Source organism: Hypanus sabinus, chromosome 19 (genome assembly GCF_030144855.1).
Source record: "Hypanus sabinus isolate sHypSab1 chromosome 19, sHypSab1.hap1, whole genome shotgun sequence".
NCBI lineage: Eukaryota > Metazoa > Chordata > Chondrichthyes > Myliobatiformes > Dasyatidae > Hypanus > Hypanus sabinus.
The window spans coordinates 8757136-8782024 of NC_082724.1; the positions used below are offsets into that span (position 1 = coordinate 8757136).

Sequence of the window (24889 nt, forward strand, 5' to 3'; positions counted from 1 at the left end):
TTTCATTCTATCAGAGACAAATAACAAACTGCTGGTGGAAATTCACGGGTCAGGCAGTTTTCATAGAGGCAAAGGCTTGGTTGGCATTTCGAGTTGACACCACGACTGAGGGCTTGGCCCAAGTTGTCTACCATTCCTATGGCTCTACAATGGTGCTGCATGGACTAGATGGGCCAAAAGGCCTGTTTATGTGCTGTACTTTTCTATGATCTCTATGACATTGTCTGACCCACTGAGTCTCTCCAGCAGTTTGTTTTTCCACTCCAGATTTCAGAAAAATTGAGTCCCCGTTGGAGAAATTCCCTTAGTTCCTCCGTCACCCTCCCCCACCTTCTCTGCTACCTAGACTAATGTTTCTCTCTTTCCCTGAAGGATGCTAGACTTGAAACTTCTTTTCTTTCAGTAGATGCTGGCTGACTGGCTGAGTTTCTGTGGCAATTTTTGGTTTTAGCATCTGCAGATTATGCAATGTTGAAGACTTTCTTTTACAGATTTCTGGATAGTCACACAACAGTAATAATCAATGAGCACATCAAATACCTTAAGTCCTGGAGGACCAGGTAGTCCTGGGGACCCAGGTAATCCAATGCCAGCTTCACCCTATGAGGAGGAAAATTTGAGATTGGTTACAAAAAAAATCCGTATTTCAAAACTGCCCAATGCATCACCTGCACCAGCTTATCTGCCATCAAAGACGTGTACAGAAAGAAGCTGGGAAAAGGCCAACAATATCATAAAGGATTCCACTCACCCTGCTCATGGACTGTTTGTCCCACTCCCATCAGACTACATAGCATCAATGTCAGGAGCCCCAGAGTCAGAAACAATTACTTTCCCCAAGCAGTATGGCTGATAAACATCTCCACCCACTAACCCAACCCTCCACACCACCAACCAAAAGCACTTTATAATTTCCTGCCAGAGTCACCTTTTGAGCAAATACACTGTACCTACTGTCAATTCACACACATACCATCAATCTATGTATATAAGCTATTATATGTATTTATATTTATTGTGTTTGTTATATTTTGTATTCTTATGTTTTTTGTGCTGCATTGGATCTGGAGTAACAATTATTTTGTTCTCCTTTACATTTTGTGAGCTGGAAATGACATTAAACTATCTTGAATCTTTAACTTTGTGCCTTCACTATTTTAGTTTCTGAACAAACTTTCAGCAGAAGAACTGATTACAGCTATCTCTGTAACTCATTTGGTAAATGTGCTACTGAACCATTGATGTAGGAAAGGTTTTGGGATGATGGGCAATCCTAGTTTTGTTGACATGCACAATCCTTAGCCATTGGAGTGAAGATGTAGTGGTAAGGAAGCCAAATGCAATGTTAACATTTCCAGAGAACTGAAGTATAAAAACAAAGTGCTGAGGCTTTACTAGACATTGGTCAGACTGCATTTGGAGTTTTGTGAGCAGCTTTGGGCCTCTTATCCAAGAAAAGATATGCTGGCATTGGAGAGATTCATGAGAATGTTTCCTGGAAAGAACTTAATGGCTCTGGGCCTGTACTCACTGGAGTTTAGGGGAACTCTTATTGAAACCTATTGAATATTAAAATGTCTACTTAGAGTGGATGTGGAGAAGATATTTCCTATAGTGGGCGAATCTAGGACTAGAGCGCACATCTTCAGAATAGAGGAATGTCCATTTTGAACAGAGATGTGGAAGAATTTCTTTAGCCAGAGGATAGTGAATCTGTGGAAATCATTGCCACAGATGGCTGTGGAGGCCGTCATTGGGTATATTTAAAGTGCAGGTTGGTAAGTTCTTGATTAGCAAGGGTGTCAAAGGTTACGGGGAGAAGGCAGGAGAATCAGGTTGGGAGGGGTAATAAATCAGCCGTGATTGAATGGTGGAGCAGATATTGATGGGCTGAATGACCTAATTTTGCTCCCATGTTTTTGGCCTTATGGAATACCAGCAAATAGTCCTCTTCCTGATTACATTCCTCAACTTCTGCTATGTTTGAACAGAGAGGGTTGAAGAGTTGCAGCAGATTACAGGAGTCGTGAGGGGTGAGGCTACATATAAGACCACAAGAGATAGGAGCAGAATTAGACCATTTGGCCTTTTGAGTACTCAACATCTCTGTTCTAAATGGATGTCCCACTACTCTGAGGCTGTGCCCTCTGGTCCTAGATTTCGCCACTATTTGAAGCAATGCAGACTGTAGGACACAAGGAAGACTTGTAATTTGTAGAATGTGGAACAGATCACTGGTGAGTGTGAGTTTCTTTCAGTTTTCAGATTAGGGAACTGAAGAACACCCAGAAAAAATATTGAAATTATGGGTTACCACCAGGCTGAATACTGGTGGTCATTCTCAACTTCTGGGTCATAATTTAGGATTAAGGAGGAATTTCTCAGACTCCTTTTAAAATGGCTTGAAGTTTTCCTCCTCAGATTTATGAGGAAAGTGGGGGCAGGTCAAAGTGGCTGTAGATTGTACATAGACAAGGGTTAATAACCAGCTGGTCTTGCTTCCTCTCCCACTCTCTTTGCTACCACCATCGGAGTCCTGGGTCTCACATCAACAGACTCATGAACAATTGTTGCTCTATTACCAACGAGTTTCTGGACCAGCGTGAATGGTTTCACTTCTTCAGCGCTAAACTGACTTCACAACCTGTAGATTCATTTGCAGGGACTCTTCCTTTGTTATGTATGGATCTTCACGGATTCCATTTTATTTCTTTATTTTCCTGTGTTCTTCTCAACAGGATTTCTCATTTTGCCATCAGTGGGCGAAACTGATACTGGGATTGAAAGGCTTATCATATGAGGAGTGTTTGGTGACTCTTGGTCTGTACTCACTGGAATGAGAGGGTATCACAATGAAACCTATTGAAGGTTGAAAGGTTTAAACCATTAATTCTGGATAAGGCCTTCTTTAACATGGAAAACTAAGGGAATAAAAACATTCACAAGGAAATCTGCAGATGCTGGAAATTCAAACAATACACACAAACTGCTGGTGGAACACAGCAGGCCAGGCAGCATCAACAGGGAGAAGTCCTGATAAAGGGTCTCGGCCTGAAACGTCGACAGTGCTTCTCCCTATAGATGCTGCCTTGCCTGCTGTGTTCCACCAGCATTTTGTGTGCATTGTTGGAATAAAAACATTTTTAGATTTGTTTTTAGAGAATTGTTTAATGTCTTTTTCACAGCTAGTGGATAAATATGATATATCTAATGCACAATTTTTTAGATATTTACAAGTTAGGATTTTTTATTTGTTACCAAATTATCCATTTGCTCATTTACCAAATATGATAAATGCTATTTTTCAGCTTAAACCATTTCAAAAAGGATTGATAGCCATTATATATAAACGGCTCATGAATTTATGAATGATGTCTAATGATAAGGTTAAACATGCTTGGGAATTGGAACTTCAGGAGTCACTTTCAGATGATCAATGGAACAAAGTTTATCATTTAGTTAACAATTCATCTATCTGCACCCTTCACTCCTTGATTCAGTTCAAGGTAGTGCACAGGACGCATATGTCAAAAGATAAACTAGCACATATTTTTTCTAATATAAATCCCACCTGTGATAGATGTAACACTGAGGTGACTACCCTAACTCATAAGTTTTGGTCTTGTATAAAGTTAAATAATTTATGGAGGGATGTTTTTAGAATGTTATCCAAAGTCATAGGTTTGGACCTACAACCTAATTCACTTACGGCAATCTTTGGGATCACTCCGAAGGAAGCAGGAGATGTTCCTGCTTCCGCTCAACTTATGATAGCTTTTTCAACTTTATTGGCTGGGAGAGCTATTTTGTTGCATTGGAAGGATCCTAATCCACCTATTGATTTTTTTTGGCTCTCCTCCATTATGTCCTGTTTAAGCTTGGAGAAAATTAGAAGTCAGACGTTCGATACGTCTTTTAAATTTGAGCAAACCTGGTGACCTTTCATTTAATATTTTCAAATGATTTAAATTTTCTTGTTTTTACTTCTTTGGGTAATTTTTTTTCTTCTCTGTGAAGTTTCAGATTTGACCAGAAGGATTTTTCCTTTTTTTTTGTAATTATATCTTCAAAATGGACTGTCCATTTTTTTTTTTGTTTTAGGTTTTTTTACTGCTCAATAATAGAAATTTTGAGTCTTTTTTATGATTTGTTAAGAGGAGTTGTGGTTCTTTTTATATAGTAACTCAATATTATACTATACATGATTTTGACAGTGTATATTCCTTGTTTTGTTTGTACTTTCATTGAATTATGTATTTGATATAACTTCTCCGATTTGTATTTATCCTTATTTTTTTAAATCAATAAAAAAGATTGAAAATGAAATGAAAAATGAAAGGTCTCAACACAGTGGATCTGGAGAGGATGTTTCCTATGGTGGGGAAGTCTAGAAACAGGGAACACAGCCTCAGAATAGAGGGGATGTCCATTTAGAATGGAGGTGAGGAGAAATTTCTTTAGCCAGACAGTGTTGAATCTGTGGAATTTGTTGGCACAGGTGGCTGTGGAGGCCAAGTCATTGGGTATATTCAAGGCAGAGGTAGATAGGTTCTTGATTAGTCAGGGCATGAAGGGCTATGGGGAGAAGGCAGGAGAATAGGGATGAGAGGGAAATGGATCTGTCATGATGAAATGGTGGAGCAGACTTGATGGGCCAAATGGCCTAATTCTGCTCCTATGTGTTATGGATGAGGCTCTCTCACCCCTACACATACCATCAGACAATCATAACCAGAATTAAGTATCCCCACCATTGAGGACATGCTCTCCTCTCACTTATGCCATATGGGATGTACAGGAGCCTTAGGTCCTACACCATCATTCAACTGTCAGGCTTCTAAAACAGCATGGATAACAACTCACCTTGACAACCTATGGATTCACGCTAAAACTCGTCCTCAGCATATTTATTTATTTATTTGCTTGTTTGTTTATTATTTGGTTACCTTGTATTTGCACAGTTTGCTGTTTGCTCATTGGTTGATTTGCCAGTCTTTGTGTGTAGCTTTTAATTGATTCTATTGGATTTCTTTATTCTACTGTGAATGCCTGCAAGAAAATTAATCTCAGGGGTGACCTACACACTACGTACTTTGATAATAAAGTTCCTTTGAACTTTTGAGTTTCTTTACGTCACTAAATGCAGCCGAATCAGTCCTGATATACTGAACCTGCTTTCCCATACTGGAGCAAGACTCACATGTCTATCAACCCTTTGCTGACTTCAATCCACCCCAAAGTCCATTACCACCAAGTGAAAACTTAAAGCAGCCATATCCATGCACAGCAAGCTCCCACAATAATGACCTGATATCAGTGGGAATGTGGGCTGGCCCTTTCTGGTTGCCGTCAGTAATACTGAAGCAGTCAGAGCATAGACATCATTTACCTTATTGCCTTTGAGTCCAAATGAGCCTCTTGCACCCTGCAATAAAAAGTTATTAAAGTATATTGAAAGGAGTATGATTTTTACAATAGGCTCTCCACACCCCACGTGAAGTGTTCTACCGGCACATAAAGGTGGAACCGTGTCATTAATATTTAAGTCTTGTAGACTTTAAAGTGGAGGGAGATAAATATTTAAAAGACTGGGGAATTGAGGGCTATGTGAAATTGGTACCGTGGTTGAACCGAGACCTCCTGTAGACCACGTTGAATGGCAGGGCAGGATTGAAGGGCCAAGGGGACGACTCCTACCCCTGATTCCTTTTGACTTTTCTTAATAGTAAAAAGCTAGTGAAAGCTCTTTCATAATTAGATTACTTATGTGCAATAAGTTGGGCTGTTTTCCCTGGAGTGTTGTAGGCCGAGGAGGGGCCTGATGGAAGTTTATAAAATGTTGACAGGTATAGATTAGAGTAGACCATCAGAGGAAAGATGGGATCTGTACTTAGAGTCTCACCCGAAGCAACAATTCTGATGCAGGACTCCTCAGGACCAGAGTGTGCCTCAGTCCAGCAGTGAGTCTGGGCTCAGAGATCTAACGCAGAATCTTTCTCATTTTGATATCTCTGTTGATTGGACGGAAACATCTAGTTGTTCTGGCGCATATCCTCAAATAAACATTGGAAAATGACAGCACAGTACAGGCCCTTCGGCCCACAATGTTGTACTAACCTTTTAACTTAGACTAAGCTCAATCTAGCTTTCCCTTCCACATAGCCCTCCATTTTTCTGTCATCCACATGCCTGTCTGAGACTCTTAAATGTCCCCAAAAGACTTTTAGATAGGCACATGGATCAACATATCAATTAACACCAAATGCACACAACAGTGTCAGAACTCCTCACATTTGGTTTTATTGGTTACTTTGGAAAGGAATGTGTAGAGGCAATTACTAGTAATCAATACTCTCCAGAGCTATTGAGTAAGGGCCATGTCTCCACTCTCATAGGTTCAGTACTACATGGTATGGAGGCAGGTCCTTCTGCCCGACTTGTTCATCCCACACCAGACAGGTTATACTATTATACTATGCTAATCCCATTTGCTTGTTTTTGGGTCATAGCTTTCCATCCCTTCCTATTTCTGTACCTGCCTGTTAGGTATGCGCGGAGCAAGAACAACAGTACAGTACGATTAAATGTTTTTACCGAGTCACGTTCGTACCAGTACACACTGAGTAACTCGGGGTGGAAGCAGCAAACTGGGCCCGCCAAGACGAAAACATATGTACTCAAAAACCTGCGACCAAACGAGAGCCCTCTGTGCCTGGGAGGCCCAACCGATTGGCCACAATCCAACTTGCCACATTCTTGTAATTCATCTGATACAGTACACTGTCCAAGTGTGTGTGTGTGTGTGTGTGTGTGTGTGTGTGTGTGTGTGTGTGCGTGTGTGTGTGCGCGTGCGCGTGCATGTGTGTGCGTGCGTGTGTTTTTTAAACTGTGTAAATGTACCCTTCTCTTCTTAAAGAAATTCTTGTCTTTAAAGTAACTACTTATCACTTAGCAAATCTTATTTACAATGAAGACAGCAAACTGGGTAAATCCATTGACTACTCACATCCTGTCCAGGCTCTCCGGGTTCACCTTGTTCACCCTTGAATGAGAGAAATCAGGTTTAAATCTTCACTGTAATCAACAGTCAAAGAAAAAGAAGAGTCTTCAGCTTAATCCAACAGAAGATGAGTATGATAAGATAGCCACCAACAGCCCATTGGACTCTATAAATGTCTTTAAGGCAGAGAAACATCCTTCAGCATTTGGCTCGGGAGAACTAGACATGCAAAGTCCCAGTGAGAAGTACAGCATTAATTAGAAGTTGGGGGCAGAGCATTGGAGGCAGAAACATTAATAGGATTGGGATAGTGGGGTTTCTCTCCCCACCATCAAGGACATCTTCAAAAGCTGTGGCCTCAAGAGGGTGGCATCCACAATTAAAGACCCTCAGGACCTAGGGCATGATTTCTATCATCAAGGAATGAGGTACAGGAGCCTGAGGATGCACACTCAATAATTTGGGAATTGTTTCTTTCCCTCCGCCGTTGGATTTCCTAATGTCCCATGAACACTACCTCACTACTTTGCTCTCTTTTTGTGCTATTTAGTTTTTATACTTCTTTTGTAACATATAAAAATATTTTATGTATTACACTGCACTGCTGCCATAAAACAACAAATTTTGTGACATACATCAGTGATAGTAAACCTGATTCTGATCCTGAAAACCTCACCCTTACTGCCCAGTCTGTGAACTAGTGCACCCCTCCCAGAACCCATCTGGTCTAGCGCCTCTTGATGCAAGGCCAAATCTGGCCAGAAACAAGTAGCATTTACAGGCATAGTTATCGAACAATACAGCACATATATAGGCCCTTTGGCCCAACCAGCCCATGCTGACCATGGTGTTTAATGGCAGGTCATTTGCCAGCTGTCACCTCACCTACCCATCCCTTAAGCCACTGTGAAATTTGTGGTTTTGCGGTAGCGGTACATTGCAATATGTGTATATATGAGCCGTCCCCATGAGTGGGTATAACCACAAGGCATTGGAGGTTTGAGATCAGAGTTTTCCTTCTCCTAGGTGAGCTGCCAACCACAGCTGAGGAGCCTCATCTGCCTGATGCAACTGGAATTAAGGCGGCAGTAACCTGCCTTTGCCCGTTCTTCTGTCAGTAGAAATGGATCTAACGGGCTAAGTAGCTAAGCCACACATGAAGGCCAGGAACTGGACTTGGTTGTCAGGGGTTATTGGCGATGTACGCTATAGGGAGCATTTAATAGGGGTAGTGGGAGCTTATCCCCACTGCCTCCCCAGCTTTAACAGCCTTAAGGAACCACACACACACGCACCTTTTGCATTGCTTATTTGTATAAATTAAGTGCCGAAGAGAGCAAAAATAGCATTCATGGGTTCATTGTCCACTCAGAAATCCGACGGTGGAGGTCAGAAGCTGTTCCAAAAAGGTTGAATGTGTGCCTTCAAGCTTCTGTACCACCCCTTGATTGTGATGGTAGCAAGAAGAAGACATGTAGGGTTCTAGTGGGACCAATGCCCTCTTGAAGGATAATTCAACTGCTGGTGGTGATATCTAACTGCTTTCTGTCCCACTGGTTTCAACAAAGGAGAAAATATATTGGCTGGTCATATAACTGGCTGCAGAAAGATACTGACCACTGAACTACCATTGCAAGTGAAAGATTCATAGGAGCCACGTATCTGTTCTCTATCGGCTTTATATTCTGTGTTGTGCGTGTATTATGGCAGCTAGTCTCATGAGGTATGGTAAAAGCGAGAAGAATCAGTTACATTTTCCTGCTTATTTCAGGGCAGTTTTTAGCCTGGGACAGATGGAAGTTGTACCTTTTGCTGACCACTGACACAACGCTCAATAATGGTTAACTGTATCTTTACTCATTGTTAATAAAGGATTGAATAAAGGATTTGACTTCAGGGCAATTATTGGAGCTGTGGGCGCATCACACAAGTATAACAGTTTGTACAGTCGCAGGCAAGCGGCAAAAGTTTTTGCTTTTGATTTTGGATTAGTTTTGCCACTAGAAGATTCCTTTTACTTTGTACTTGACGACAAGCTCTTCCCAATTTTCAACCTATTTAGATGAAAAGGATTCCAAAGTTATTCACTGCGGCTTTTTACGTCACACACTCAGATCTTTGATTCTGTACCTTCTGTCCCCTTGGGCCCACTGGACCTTGGTCACCTTTCATACCCTGGAGAGAAAATAAATTAAAATGTTCATTAACCTCTCTTGCGTTAACGTCAAAAGCCTTTTGCATTTGCGCCTCAAACAATAAGAGAATCTTCATGTCTAAGAAACTAGAACAGGACTATATTTCCTGGTGGCCACCCATTTCAATTTAACTTCCCATTCAGACATGCGAGTCTGTGACTTCCTCTACTGCCACAATGAGGCAACACTCAGGTTGGAGGGTCAACACCTCATATTCCATCCGGGTCATCTCCAAACTGATGGTATTAACTTGTATAACTTCTGGTAATTTCTTCCCCTTCTCCTTTCTCTCTTTTTCCATTCCCCATTCTGCTTACTCTCTCACCACTTCTCCTCAATTGCCCATCACCCCCTTTTGGTTCCCCTCCTCCTTCCATTTCTCTCATTGTCCACTCTTCTCTCCTGTCAGATTTCCTTTTCTTCAGCCCTTTATCTCTTCACCTATCATCTCCCAGCTTCTTACTTCATCCTACTTCCCCACCTACCCACCTTCCTCCTTACTTGGTCTCAGCTTTCACCTTTCACCTTTCAGCAACTCCTTTCCCTCCCCTCCCCACCTTCTTATTCTGGCTTCTTCCCTCTTCTTTTCCAGTCCTGATGAAGGGTCTCAGCCAGAAACGTTGACTGTTTATTTCTCTCCATAGACGCTGCCTGATCTACTGAGTTCCTCCAGCAATTTGCATGTGGCAGCAAGTCTGTCTCCACTAAAGTACGTGATACTGTCCTTAATTGACCTAAGTTTATCTTGGGACACCTTGCTATAATTGAAAATGGTCTTAGCACAAAATCTAGTCATTCTATTTTACAGCACCTATTAATGTCCATGGAACTAATTAATCTTAACAACATCCTTCCATGATATACTGTATATAATAAATATATGAAACAGGAGCAAGAGGAAGACATTGAGTCCTTTAATCTTCCTCATGCATTCAGTAGTAACATGGCTGATCCATGGGCAACTTCCATCCAAACCCCATATGTTGCTGGTTTGTTTAAGAAACTGAAAACCTTTCAACTTTGACATGGAATATACTCAAGAAATTGGCCAGGGAGTCCCAGACGTATGTCAAGGACTTGGGCAGTGAGTCCCCGAGCTTTGCAACTAAGTAAAGAGATTTGTTCTAATCAACTTCTTTCAAGGCTGACCTTCTACTCATGTTTTATTCCTGGACTCTCAAGCCCTCAAAAAATTTTGACTCGGAAACTCAGAAGGCAATCTTCTTAACATTTGAGGGTGCAGGCTAATTCTACTCAGTCTCAAAACCTGGGACCACCCTCATCCACCTGGCATTGTTCCAGTGAATTTTTGGGCAAGCGTGGTCTTCCTACAATGAGATCAGGCTCTGTGCATTCTTGCACATGTTCTTCCTCCAAAACTCTGTACACTTCTATTATATTTTCTATTTTGAGATAAGGCACAGTAACAGGCCCTCCTGGCACAACGAGCCTGTGCTGCCCAATTACACCCATGTGGACAATTAACCGCACATCTTTGGAATGTGGAAGGAGAGTGGAGCATGCAGAGGAAACCCACATGGACACAGCATACAAACTCTTTACAGACCGTGGTGGGATTGAGCCCAGGTAGATGAGTGCTGTAATAGCATTATGCTAACTGCTATGCAGTCTTATTCAGAGTCTTGGCCCTAAATGTTGACATTTTAATTTCCATAGACACTGCTTGACCTGCTAGGTTCCACCAGAATTTTGTGATTGTAGCTTTGAAATCCAGGTGGTTCTTGGTTACAGTATGAACGGTATTGGACTCATAACAAAATGAACCAACTTACCACTTCACCCTTCAGACCTCTCTGTCCTGAGGCTCCAGGTATTATCTCTCCAGATGTCCCCTAAATTAAACAATGCAAGTTGAGGAATGTAGCCTTGAACTATGTACAAGAAAAAAATAGAAGCATAGTCTTACAGCACAGAAACAGGCCCTTCGGTCCAACTGGTAAACGCTGAGCACAGTGTCTATCTAAGCTAGTCCACTTTGCTTGCATTTGGTCCATATCTCTCTAATCCAGGGGCTTCCAACCTTCTTTATGCTATGGACTAATACCGTTAGACAAGGAGTCCGTGGACCCTGGACTGCGAACCCGTGCTCTAAATCTTTCCCATCCATCTACCTGTCCAACTGCCCAATAACAATTATGTCAACACTTACTTTTGTAGGTCATTCCTTAATTAGGACTCTGTCAGGGTGAAAAAAGTTCCCAGGTTCCAATTAAAGCTCTCTCCTCTCACCGTAAACACCTTTATTTATTTATTGACATACAGCACAGAATTGGCGTTTCCAGATATTCAGGCCATGCTGCTCAGCCACCCCCCAACCACAGGAAAATTTACAACAACCAATTAACCTACTAACTGGTACATCTTTTGACTGTGGGAGAAATCCCATGGGGTTGTGGGGAGAACATAGAAACTCCTTACAGGCAGAAGCAGGAATTGAACCCAGGTCACCTGTAATGTAGTGTTTTGCGAACCATTATGCCACCATATCACCCTTTAGTTCTCATTTCTCCAACTCTGGAAGAAGCCCCTCATGATTTTATACACCTCTATAAGTAGTCTCCTCTATAAGTAAGCCCTAAATTGAAAATATATCATCTTATACTGGGGTTGAAAGCCAAGGAGAGACAGAACAACCAAACAGTGAGGTACAACATTGGCTGAGAACAGAACTGTGAAACAATGAGGAGGGTTGGTAAGTTCATTTGGATCATGTCTATGATCACTGAGAAATGTCGTGAAAAGTGTTTTCTTGCAGTGCAATGGGAGCTGTACACAGAGTTGCCACTCTCTGGCTTTGCCTTTGCTTACATTTGAAGAGGCCAGTTGTTCAATGTCCTGTTCTTTTGTTAGAAGTTATTTATAAAATATTATCTTCTCTGTGCATTAAAATGTCTAGTTCCTCAGCATGCACATCCCTGAGGTCCTCACGCGGTCTGAACACACCAGCTATTTGGTGAAAAAGGCGCAACAGCGTTTCTTTAACTCAGACAGTTGAGGAAGTTCGGTATGGGACCCCAAATCCTAAGAATTTTCTACAGGACCACAATTGAGAGAATCCTGACTGGATGCGTTACTGCCTGGTATGGGAACTGTACTTACCTCAGTAGCAGGACTCTGCAGAGAGTGGTGTGGACAGCCCAGCGCATCTGTAGTTGTGAACCTCCCACTATTCAGGACATTTACAAAGACAGGTGTGAAAAAGGGCCTGAAGGATCATTGGGGACCTGAATCACCCCAACCACAATCTATTCCAGCTGCTACCATCTGAAAAACAGTACTGCAGCATGAAAGCCAGGACCAACAGGCTCCGGGACAGCTTCTTCCACCAGGCCATCAGACTGATTAACTCACGCTGATTTGAGTGTATTTCTATATTACATTGATGGTTCTATTTATTATAAATTACTATGATTGCACATTGAACATTTAGATGGAGATGTAACATAAAGATTTTTACCCCTCATGTATGTGAAAGATGTAAGAAATAAAGTCAATTCAATTCAATTCTAGTTACCTTTTCTCCTTTTGGTCCAGGTTCTCCAGGACTTCCAGAAATTGACTACAACAGAATGAAAGTTCTCAATAAATCCATGCAGGCAAATTCACATGTGAGTTATAATCCAGTGGTTACTCCTTAATTTTCATTTAGGCATATAGCATGGTAGCATATCCTTCTGGACCGATGAGACCTGTGTGATCAATTAACTTACAAACTCGTCTTTGGAATATGGGAGGAAACTCGAGCACCCAGAGGAAACACAAGTTGTCATGAGGAGTACGGACAACTTCAGAGACGGCTGCAGATTTGAACCCGGGTTGCTAGCACTGTAATAGTGTTGTGCTGGCTGCTACACTACTGTGTAGTGCAGATGGAAGATCAAATATTGATCTTTCAATCACCAATTTATCCTCCTTTTATGGTTGCTCCAATCCTCTGGACAATCAGAAGATGACAAAATGCATTTGTCTATAAAAAAATCCTTTCAATTACAGAGCCAAACTTTCCCACAATACAATGTTCTGACTTCGATCACTCCTACTAATTCATCCCAATCCTACTGGAAACCATTGATGGTGGCTGATGAAATTCCTATACTGCAATCACAGAAATTCAGGGTTACAGACAGCTGCTGGGATCCAATTAAGGGTTGTCAATATGTTCCAACACAAGTGAAGATGTTCAATAACACCAGGCCAAGGAGAAGATGCCCTAATCTGAGCACTTTAAGCCAGTGAGTGGGTGCTGAATGCCAGTGATGTAGCCAGCAATTAGTGGGGCAAAAGTGAAGGGGGCGGTATCAGTGGAATCAGACATTGAAGGGTTGGGTGTGGAAAGCAAGGAGCAGCAGAGAAGGGGGACTGCCTGCTTTTTGCAAACATGAGGTGCTGGAAATCCAAATCAACACACACAAAATGCTGGAGGAACTCAGTAGGCTGGGCAGCATTTATGAAAAAGAGCAAACAGTCAATGTTTTGGACCAAGGGCCCTCTTCAGGATTGAGAAAGAAGGGGGAGAAGCCAGAATAAAACGGTGGAGGAGGGGAAAGAGGCTAGCTGGAAGGTAATAGGTGAGGCTAGGTTGATGGGAAATGTCAAGGGCTGGAGAAGAAAGAATCTGATAGGAGACGAGAGTGGACAGTAGGAGAAAGGGTCCTGGGAGAAGTAAAAGGCTGGTGAGAAGAAATAAAATGTCAGAGTGGCAAGGCGTGGGGAGGGGGGAAGATTTGTTCACTGGAAGGAGAAACTGATATTCATGTCATTGGAAAGGAGGGAACACAGAAGTAATATGAGGTGTTGCTCCTCTAAGATGAGGGCGGCCTCATCTTGTCACAAGAGGCGGCCATGGATTGACATGTTGGAACAGGAATGGGAATCAGAATTGAAATATTTGGTCACCTGAAAGTTCTGCTTGTGGCAGATGGTACAGAGGAGTTCAACAAAGCAGTTCCCCGATTTATGATGGGTCTCGCAAATGTAGAGGAGGTTGCATCAGGAGCACTGGACACAAAATCCCAGCAGATTTGGAGGTGAAGTGTTGTCTCACCTGGAAGGACTGTTTGGGGCACATAACGGAGGTGGGTGAGGAGGTCTTTGGAAAGGTGTAGCACTTGGGGTACTTCCAGGGACAAGTGCAGGGAGAGAGATTAGAGGGGAGGGGGGAATGAATGGCCAAGGGAAACGCGGAGGGAGGGTAGGTTCAGTGTATGTTCAACATTGAGGAATTTTCTCTCCAAGCTTCCAGTGAATTCTGGATTCAGTGCTGGGGTTTGCAGGGTTTGTTTTACCTCAAAAGAAGCTAAAGGGGCTATTTTTTGGGGCCTCCTTGTTCGACAGTGAAAGCAGCCCAACTCTTTGCCTGACAATTAGAATTCAAAATTAACTCACCTCTCCACGGGGCCCAGGTGGTCCTTGATCCCCCTTGGGTCCAATGATACCTGGGAATCCTTGACTACCCTAAAAAAATTTAGAATGGATTAATGATCTTATAGAACACAGACCATAGAATATTACAGGAGTTCAGCAAGTTAAGTGTGTCTGGTTCTTTTCCTTAAGTTAAGACCATAGATCATGATTCCAATTCAGGTTCATTTATTTACCGTATGTACCTTTGCACTAACAACCAACATAACCCGAGGATGTGCTGGGGGCAGCCCGCAAGTTTTGCCAATCTGCTGATCTCCTGGGATTTTCATGCACAGCAGGGGTTCCTAACTGGGGATCCACTCATGTGCAAGGTTAGCAAGGTGCAGTTAAAATTAAATTACCCTAGTCCCAGGAAGTCCTTGTTCTCCATCTTTTCCTGGAACGCCATCTCTTCCCGGAACTCCAGGCTTCCCAGGTTCTCCCTGAATGCCGATTAAATAAAAAGATATATTTTTACAACATTCACAAGTAACTTCAGTTAAAGTGGTCAGCACACAAGGCTTGTTAGATTAAAATATTTTTTAATATTGATCTGGTGTTGATATTGATAGGAAAGATATCAATAAGATTGAAAGAGTGCAGAGAAAGTTTACAAGGATGTTGCTGGGACTTGAGGACCTGAGTTATAGAGAAAGGTTGAAACGTTTGGGACTTCATTCACTGGAGTGTAAGAGAATGAGGGTTGATTTGATAGAGGTATACAAAATTCTGGGTGGCAGGGTGGAGATATGTTTCTACCAAAGGAGGTGTAAGGTGCTCTTTCTCTCCACTAGCCTGCAGGTCACCCTTGGGCAAGGTGTAGCACCTGCTGAGGATCAAGGTCACATGAATCCATGGGAGCAAGTGGTGCATATCACAAGTGTGGTTATGCGACCTCTGATGCCAGGCAGACAATTTCTGAAGAGCACTGATAATGGTTGGAGTCACCCATCTTGTAAAGACACTTCCCAGAAGAAGGCAATGGCAAACCAATTCTGTAGAAAAATTTGCCAAGAACAATCATGGTCACGGAAAGACCATGATCGTCCATGTCATACAACACGGCACATAATGAATGAACAATACATTATGAGGGGTATAGATAGGGCAAAAGCAAGCAGGCATTTTCCATTGAGGTTGGGTGAGACTAGAACTAGAAGTCATAGGTTAGGGGTAAAAGGTGAAATACTTAAGGGGAACTTTTTTACTCAGAAAGTGGTGAGAGCGTGGAACAAGCTGCCAGCAGAAGTGGTGGGTGGGGGTTCGATTTTAACAATTAAGGGAAATTTGGATAGATACATAGATGAGAGTGGTATGGAAGGTTATGGTCAGCTGCAGGTTGATGGGTCCAGGCAGGATAATGGCTTGGCATAGACCAGGTGGGCTGAAGGGCCTGTTTCTGTACTGTAGTGTTCTATAATTCTGTGAAACTTTGTGTTATTACTTGCTATGCCTAGATACAAACTGTAACCACAAGACTCAATGGACAAACTTTACTGATACCTAATAGTGCTACCTTGAGATGTTGGTAACATACATGTTATTCAACAACGACAACTTGGTAGCACTGAATGGAAACATTTGAACCAGGTTTTTGAGGATAAAAGGACAGAGAAATTGGTTGGGAAACTACAACTTGCAGGAGCAAGTGGTATTGTAAGTATAGTGAACCTTTGAATCCTTCCCAAGCTAGGGACATCAACTACTGGAAGGAGTCCTCATGCTGAACCATCAGGAGACTACAGGTAGGCAAAAGATAACCATAAGCTAATCGTGCCCAACCTACAGCATGTGACCTTATCTGGTCAAGGTAACATCCCAAGGGGGGTTAAAAGAGAGGGGCTCCTGAATGTCACTGGCACATCCAAAGAGGAAGATGGATTATGGTCAACTGAACACAGGAAGCTCAGAAGATGCTTGCCAATGAAAACTGGAAAGCAGGAACTGCTAGAGTAGAGGCTTGGTGTACATTTATTTTCTTGTTCACAAACTTTGTGCATCTCTGTAACACTCAATAAACTCTGAGTGCTGTGCAAAGTCTTAAGCACATTTACATATCTCGGGTGCCGAAGACCTTTGCACAGTACTGTATATTATGTATTTCCAGTTACAAACAAACACTTAATACTACTGAGCTCATACAATGCTATGTACTCTTATTTCTGTTTCCTGACCTCCTTCCTATTTTAACGAATGTACAGTCCTGTGCAAAAGTCCTAGGCACCCTAGCTATATACATATGAGCCTTAGATTTTTGCACAGTATATTCAATTTAACTAAAGAATTTGAGTTTGTATCCTGCAAGACAATATTGATTCCAAATTAGACAGGCTGGGGATGTCCTCTGTCACACCAAAGTCATATCCAACGAGGCATTAGTTATAAGTAAGGTCACTCTCTAAAGAAGGTTTCAAACTTACCACTTGTCCTGGCAGGCCTGGTGCTCCTTGAGGACCCTGCAAAGAAGAACAGATCAATGAAGCTGCCTGGCGTCAGAAGGAGAATAAGTCCATGAACAACAGGAAGTTCTCAGGTCAATTGCAATGTTAATTCTCCTTCCCAATGAAGTGATTCACTTTGGAAGGCAGAATACCCTGATCTTACAGCTGGCACTATAACAACAGTATGCCAGTCTTTACATTACAGTACCATGCCGCCTAGGAGCGCGTGCTATGCGACACAGCTCGCAGCGGCCATTCCAGAGATGATTATCTGTTATTTGTGAAATGGGGTGCCGTGCGCAATCATAATTGATTGAAAATGGACATGGGAGCACGGAGAAGCATCGGGATATCTCCAGGAAGACCTTCTTCGTTGCTGCTGCTGCTGTGAGGTCCGGGACTCTGCTGGGAAGAACAGGCCCCCAGTCCTCGGGGTCATGTTGCCGATGGCCGTTGGCAGGGCCGTCTTAATATGCTTGGCAAAGGATGGTGCTCGGAGAAGTTGTGTCGGAGGGGATGGTCGTCGGCTCAGAGGTTCAACGGACTCGGAGTCCGCTGCGGTCAGGTCGCTTTCACTGTGTGCTGCGTCTGCAAGGCTGAGTCGGGCGGCGCCGTGGAAGTCCATAGCGGGGGTATTCCCTTCTGCCGCCGGCGTGGGATGGCAAGTCTGTCGGGACCTGGGGACTTGTGGAAACTGTGTGGTGATTTCTTTTGAACTTATAGTCTTTTAACATCTTTGGACTATTTTTACTGTGCCCATGGTCTGTTTTTATCAATTATGCTATTGTTTGCACTTTTGTAACTATATGTTGTAATTATGTGGTTTTGTGCAGGTCTTGTAGCTTTAGTTTTTGGTCTTGTTTTGTCTGGTGGATTTGGAGCTTCTTTCCAGGGAACGTGCTAAGATGGTAGCGTGATATTAATACGCAGCAGCCTCTCCAGACTCTGGATTGAAAAATGCCAAATGTAATGTGGATTTTCTGGTGTTGTCTGCTCTGTGATATGCTTTTGTGATATAATTCTGGAGGAACATTGTCTCATTTTTTAACTGCATTGCATTTGTGGTTTCTAAATGATAATAAACTGAATCTGAATCATAATGTAAAATTCAACAAGTAAACCTCAGTAACAGGGCTGAGAAATTGTGAGTATCCCTGAGATATATAATACATACCACAGCTCCTGTAGCACCGGGATTTCCAGGAAGTCCCATGTTACCAGGAGGACCAGGTGGCCCCTAGGCAGAAAGAAATGACCTCATCAAGCACAGGTTGGCTAACCAAAACAGGACATATTATTTGCAATGGACATATCCAACTCTTCTCAGCTGCTTGGTTTAACTCAAAGAGCAAGTAAGACAACATTATAGGTTTTGTTCTGGTGTCAGCAATAACCCTCATAGTAAATCGGATGGGATTAAACAATCCCAATATTTAAACACAGAAACATAGAAAACCTACAGGCCCTTTGGCCCACAATGCTGGCCGAACATGTAAGGGGAACCTGAGGGGGGGGGGGGGGATCTTATTTTATTTTGGTATTTCAGCACAGAAAAGGCCTTTCTGGCCCTTCAATCTGCACTGCCCAGCAACCCACCGATTTAACCCTAGCCTAATCATGGGATAATTTACAATGACCAATAAATTTACCAACCAGTATGTCTTTGGACTGTGGGAGGGAAATGGAGCACCTGGAGAAAACCCACACGCACATGGGAAGGAATGAACAAACTCACCTACTGAGAATGCTGGCATTGAACTCTGAACTCTGACGCCCCAAGCTCTAATAGCATCGGACTAACCGCTACACTGACATCATTGGGGGAGTGCCCACACCTCAAGATGGCAGGGACACAAGATGGCAGCTCAACATCTTCTCAAGTGCATGGGGAGGGTGGGGGAACAGGTGAGCAATTAACCTTTGGCTCAGCCTATGAATCCCACATCCCATTTTTTAGAAACAAAAAAAAACAATGGAATGTTGAGTAGACTGCAGGTTGTGAGGGAGAAGTGCTTTAAGGGTTTAAAATGGAAGGATAACTAAATCATCTGCTGATGCAGAAATCCAGATTAACACACACAAGGTATGGCAGGAACTCAGTAGGTCAGGCAGCATCTATGGATGCTGACCAACAGTCAACATTTCAGGCCAAGGGCCTTCATTAGCACTTGAAAGGAAGGGGAAGAAGCATCATTTTTGGTTTCTTCTATTCTAACTTACCTGAATGCTCAAACCTTGGTCACCTTGGTTACCCTGTCACAGAAGGAAACAGAAACAACTATTAAAGAGGTAATGTAAAACCCAGACATGGAATGAATTCATTAAGCACTGGTCACATAATCAATACAGAAAAAGCAGCCAAGAGTAAACACCTAATTCCTTATTTTCCAGCTTTGCAGCATTCCCTGGCGTGGGGCTGTCGGCAGCATTTAGTACAAGACTACAAGGCATTGGAGCAGACTCTGGGCATATTGAAAGCAGAGATTGATAGTAAGGGTGTCCTAGGTGATGGAGAGAAGGCAGCAGAATAAGGTTGAGAGCAGGAACAAATTAGCCATGATCAAATGGCAGAGCAGACTCGAATGGCATAATGGCCTAATTCTGCTCCCATGTCCTATTATCTTAAAGCAGGCTGCACCTTGACTTCTCAGCCTTAACCTTTACCAGCACAACACAGTCATAAACAGACCCTTTGATCCATCTATAAGACCATAAGAAATAGGAGCAGAATTAGGCCATTCACCTCATCATGTTTGTTCCACCATACAATCATGGCTGATCCCTTTTTTTCCCTTCCTCAGCCCTACTCCCCATTACCATTGATGCCGTATCCAATCAAAAATCTATCAATATCCGCTTTAAATCCGGCCAATGACCAGGCCTCCACAGCTGGCTGTGGTAACAAATCCCACAAATTTACCACTCTCTGGCTAAAGAAATTTCTCCACATCTCTGTTTTAAATGAACGACCCTCTATCCTGAGGCTATGCCCTCTTGTCCTAGACTCCCCCATCATGGGAAACATCCTTTCCGCATCTACTTTGTCTAGGCCTTTCAACAGTCGCAAGGTTTCAATGAGATCTCTTCCCCCCCCCTCCATCCTTCTAAATTCCAACGGGTACAGACCCAGGGCCATCAAATATTCCTTGTATGATAGTCCTTTCATTCCCGGAATCATCCTTGTGAACCTCCTCTGAACCTTTTCCGATGCCAGCATGTCCTTTTTTAGAAAAGGAGCCCAAAACTGTTCACAATACTCAAGACCTCACCAGTGTCTTACAAGACATTTGCATCAATCCCTGTTCTTATATTCTACACCTCTTGAAATGAATGCTAACATTGCATTTGTCTTCCTCACCACCGACTCAACCTGCAAGTTAACCTTTAGGGTATTCTGCACAAGGACTCCCTAGTTCCTTTGCATCTCAGATTTTCTGATTTTCTCCCCATGTAGAAAATAGTCCACACATTTATGTCTACTGCCAGAGTTCATGACCATGCATTTATTTCATTTGTCACTTACTTGCCCATTCTCCTAATCTGTCTAAGACCTTCTGCATCCTATCTGTTTCCTCAACACAACCAGCCCCTCCACCAATGTTCATATCATCTGCAAAATTGGCAACAAAGCCATCGATTCCATCATCCATTTATATACAACATAAACAGAAGCTGTCCCAAAACCGACCCCTGTGAAACACCACTAGTCATTGGCTGACAACCAGAAAAGGATCCTTTTATTCCCACACATTGCCTCCTACCAATCAGCCAATGCTCTAATCATGCCAGTAATTTTCCTGTAATACCATGGGCTCTTAACTTGGTAGGCAGCCTCACGTGTGGCACCTAATGAAAGGCCTTCTGAAAATCCAAATACACAACATCTACTGCATCTCCTTTATCTATCCTACTTTCTATCCTACTTGTAATCTCCTCAAAGAATTCCAAAAGGTTCGTCAGTCAAGATTTTTCCTTAAGGAAACCATGATGACTTTGTCCTGTCTTGAACTGCATCACCAAGTACTCCATAAACTCATTCTTAACAATTGACACAAACATTTTCCCAACCACTGAGGTCAAGCTAACTGCTCTATAATTTCTGCTGCATCCCTCCTTTCTTAAAGAATGGAGTGGAACCACAGCAAAGTCCGAAGATTCTTGAAAGATCATTACTAATGCCTCCACAGTCTCTACCAATACCCCTTTCAGAATGCTAGGGTGCAGTTCATCTGATCTGGGTGACATATGTCTTTCAGCTTTTTGAACACATTTTCCCTTGTAATAATAATTGCACTCACTTCTCTTTGCTCGTACTCTTCAACACCTGGCACACTGGCAGTTAGGATTGATGCAAAATACTCATTTAATTCATCTGCCATCTCCTTGTCCCCCATTATTATCTTTCTGACCTCATTTCCTAGAGGTCCTATATCCACTCTTACCTGTCTTTTATTTTTTTTATATACTTGAAAAAGCTTTTTTCTATCCACCTTGATATTGTTTGCCAACTTGCTTTCATATTTCATCTTTTCCATCCTAATGATTGTTTTACAAGTTTTAAAAAGCTTCCCAATCCTTTATCTTCCCATTAATCTTTGCTTTGTAGGACACCCACTCTTTTGCTTTTACATTAGCTTTGACTTCCTTTGTCAGCCACGGTTGCACTATTTTGCCATTTAAGTATTTCTTTGTTTTTGGAATACATCTATCCTGCACGTTCCTAATTTTTCCAAGAAACTCAGTCATTTCTGCTTTACTGTCATCCCTGCCAACATCTCCTTCCAATTTACTTTGGCCAACTCCTCTCTCATGCCACTGTAATTTCCTTTACTCCACTGAAATACTGCTACATCAGAATTTACTTCCTCCTTTTCAAATTTCAAGTTGAACTCAATCATATTGTGGTCACTGTCTCCTAAGGGTTCCTTTACCTTAAGCTCTCTAATCACCCCCAATTTAGTACATATCACCCAATCCAGTATAACTGAGTCTCTCGTAGGCCCAATGACAAGCTGCTCTAAAAAGCCACCTTGTAGACATTCAACAAACTCACTCTCTTGAGATCCATTACCAACCTGCATGTTAACATCTCCCATAACTATCATAACATTGCCCTTTTGACACACCTTTTCTATTTCCCTTTGTAAAATGTAGCCCACATCCCAGCTACTGTTTGGAGGCCTGTATATAACTGCCAATAGAGTCCTTTTACCGTTGCAGTTTCTTTTCTCAAGCTACAAAGATTCAACATCTTCTGATTTAAACGTCACATCTTTCTAATGATTTGATGGCATTCTTTACCAGCAGAGCCATGCCAACACCTCTGCCTACCTTCCCATCCCTCCAATATAATGTGTAACTTTGGACATTCAGCACCCAACTACAACCATCCTTCAGCCACGATTCAGTGATGGCCACCACTCTATACACAACAATCTGTAAAATCTAGCCCATGTTAACCATCAAACACCCATTTACGCTGATCCTATCACTTTCATACTCTCAGCACTCTGTTCAGCTCTCCTCTGGTTTCTGCCACTTACCTACACAACTCCTCAGCAGTCATTTAACTTACCAATCCTTCTTTGTGATAAGGAAGGAAACCATAAGATGGGGGGAGGGGGAACCTCACGGATTCAGGGAGAATGTACAAACCCCACACCACCAGAAAAATGCAGGAAGTACACCAACACTTCAGCATTCTTCCATATACTTCAATCTGTAGATACACCACAGGACGAGGCTACCAAGAACCAACTTTCAGGTAGATGTTTCCTGACTAATACCACTAGATCCCTAAGCTACCCTCTGTGCCCAAGTTGCTTGTTCTTCTCTTTAAGGAAGCTGCGGCCTCTGGATTGAACTAGTGAATTCTTGGTACTGTAGAACATCAGAGAGAGATGGAGGGGGAAGATTAGCATGTAGTAATTGTTGTGTATTTAATATTTCTGCAATATTTGAGTAATATTGCAAATATATTGTTTGATTAAGCATTCTTTGTTGTTTACATAATTAATTATGGGTTATATGTGAAGGTACATTCGGTGCTAGACCAGTCAAATCACAAATGCAACCGATGTGGAAGACGGTGCTGATCCAATGCTGGTCCTGTGGCCCATAAACGTGCCTGCAGAGACTAAACTCCCAGCGCAGTCAACATCAAAATCGATGGACAGCCGAAGGAGAGAAGAAGACATGAATGGTATACCTTATTACGCCACTACATCATATGTGTGTGTCATTAAGCCACCATGTCATATGCATCTACATCAATACACTACCACGTTATACGTGTGTGTCATTATGCCGCCACATCATACATGCGTGCCTCACAAAATAAAAACTAAGAAGCATGCACATTATTTGCAGCACCGTGTTTTTCCTTCAATATGTTTTATATTTTGTAGTTATAACAGTAGTGAAATAAAGGGGGCCCCTGCCAGGGGCTAGTGCCAGGCAGTGAAAGTCTGCAACAGACTCAACTGGCCGAAGCAACAAACTATAGGCCCGGGTGAACTCTAGTAAGTTCATGCCTGGATACTAGCCCAGCATAAAACTCCAGGGCGAATGCTTGCCATTGTACGTAGAAGGTAAAAGCTATACTGCACAGAGTTCACATTGAACATGGGTGCTGAAGCTTTACACTGCAAAAGACTTGCCTTGCTCTACGAATATACAGTGTATATGGGATCGAGGTAATGGGGGAAAAATAGAAAAGAAGTAAAATAGAATAAGAATAAGAAAATGTATAGTAAGAAATATCAGAATAATGAGAATTTTAGTTCAGGGATCGGGGAACATTCAGGGAGCAACTCGACTGTTGACATCAGATTGCAATAAAGAGAAAGTTTACTCTGAAGATACAGTACTGTGCAGAAGTGGTAGGCACATTAACATAGCTAGGGTGCCCAAGACTTTATCACAGTACTGTATTTTATGTCTTTCCAGTTATCAAGTAATGATTAATGCTACTAAGCTAATACAAAGCTAAGCACAGTTATTTCTGTTTCGCAATCACCTTCATGTTTATACAGTACTGGCAAAAGTCTTAGGCACCCTAGCTATATGTCTGTGCCTAGGACTTTTGCACAGTGCTGTGCATGTCTTCTTTTGCACATTGTTATGGTTTTGGCCTGAAATATCAACTCTACATTTTTCCATAGATGCTGCCTGGCCTGCTGAGTCCTCCAGCACTTTGTGTGTGTTGGTTGTTTGTCAGTCTTTGCTTAAGCACAATGTTTTCATAAATTCGTTACTTCATTATTTTTTCTGTATATGCTTGCAAGGATATGAATCTCAAGGTAGCATATGGTAATGTACTGTAGATGTGCTTTGATAATAAATTTACTTTAACTTTCATTTTGAGGTAAATCCAAGCCTCCACGTGAATTCTTACTCAAGCTCAAAGTAAATCTCTTATCAAAGTACATACACATCACCACATACTATCTTCAGATTCATTTTCTTGCAAGCATTTGTAGGAAAATATAGAAATACAATAGAATTTATAAAAAGAACGATACGTAAGAAAGACTTACAAACTCCAATGTGCAAAGGAGGACAAATCATACACATAATAAATATATAATTATTGACATCCTACAGGTAAATCATTTTGCACTCTAACAGACTCTGCATTAATAACTTTCTCCAGCCTTCCCCTTTGCAGGTTGAATGCAACTTCAGAGAAAGTACAACATAACTGGACAGGAATACTGACCTTCATTCCTGGCATACCCGGTGGTCCTTGTGGTCCTGGTGGGCCCTTGGGGAAAGGGGAAAGGAGAAAGATGAACAGAAGTAGACAATACCCAATTTATAATCAATGC

The 24889-nt window shown here is 42.2% G+C and overlaps 1 protein-coding gene across 1 annotated transcript in view; it reads right to left on the reverse strand.

Moving 5' to 3' along the window:
- col7a1 (collagen, type VII, alpha 1) overlaps positions 1–24889 on the reverse strand; it is a 320662-nt gene that overhangs the window by 40673 nt on the left and 255100 nt on the right. Inside the window, exons 88-99 of the mRNA XM_059943970.1 lie at positions 24781–24825; positions 19281–19313; positions 18235–18297; positions 17040–17075; positions 14982–15062; positions 14602–14670; positions 12731–12775; positions 10989–11048; positions 9131–9175; positions 7007–7042; positions 5390–5425; positions 541–600 (exon numbers count right to left, since the gene is read on the reverse strand). Coding sequence (XP_059799953.1) covers positions 541–600; positions 5390–5425; positions 7007–7042; positions 9131–9175; positions 10989–11048; positions 12731–12775; positions 14602–14670; positions 14982–15062; positions 17040–17075; positions 18235–18297; positions 19281–19313; positions 24781–24825 — 609 coding nt within the window. The remainder of the gene's footprint in view (positions 1–540; positions 601–5389; positions 5426–7006; positions 7043–9130; positions 9176–10988; positions 11049–12730; positions 12776–14601; positions 14671–14981; positions 15063–17039; positions 17076–18234; positions 18298–19280; positions 19314–24780; positions 24826–24889) is intronic.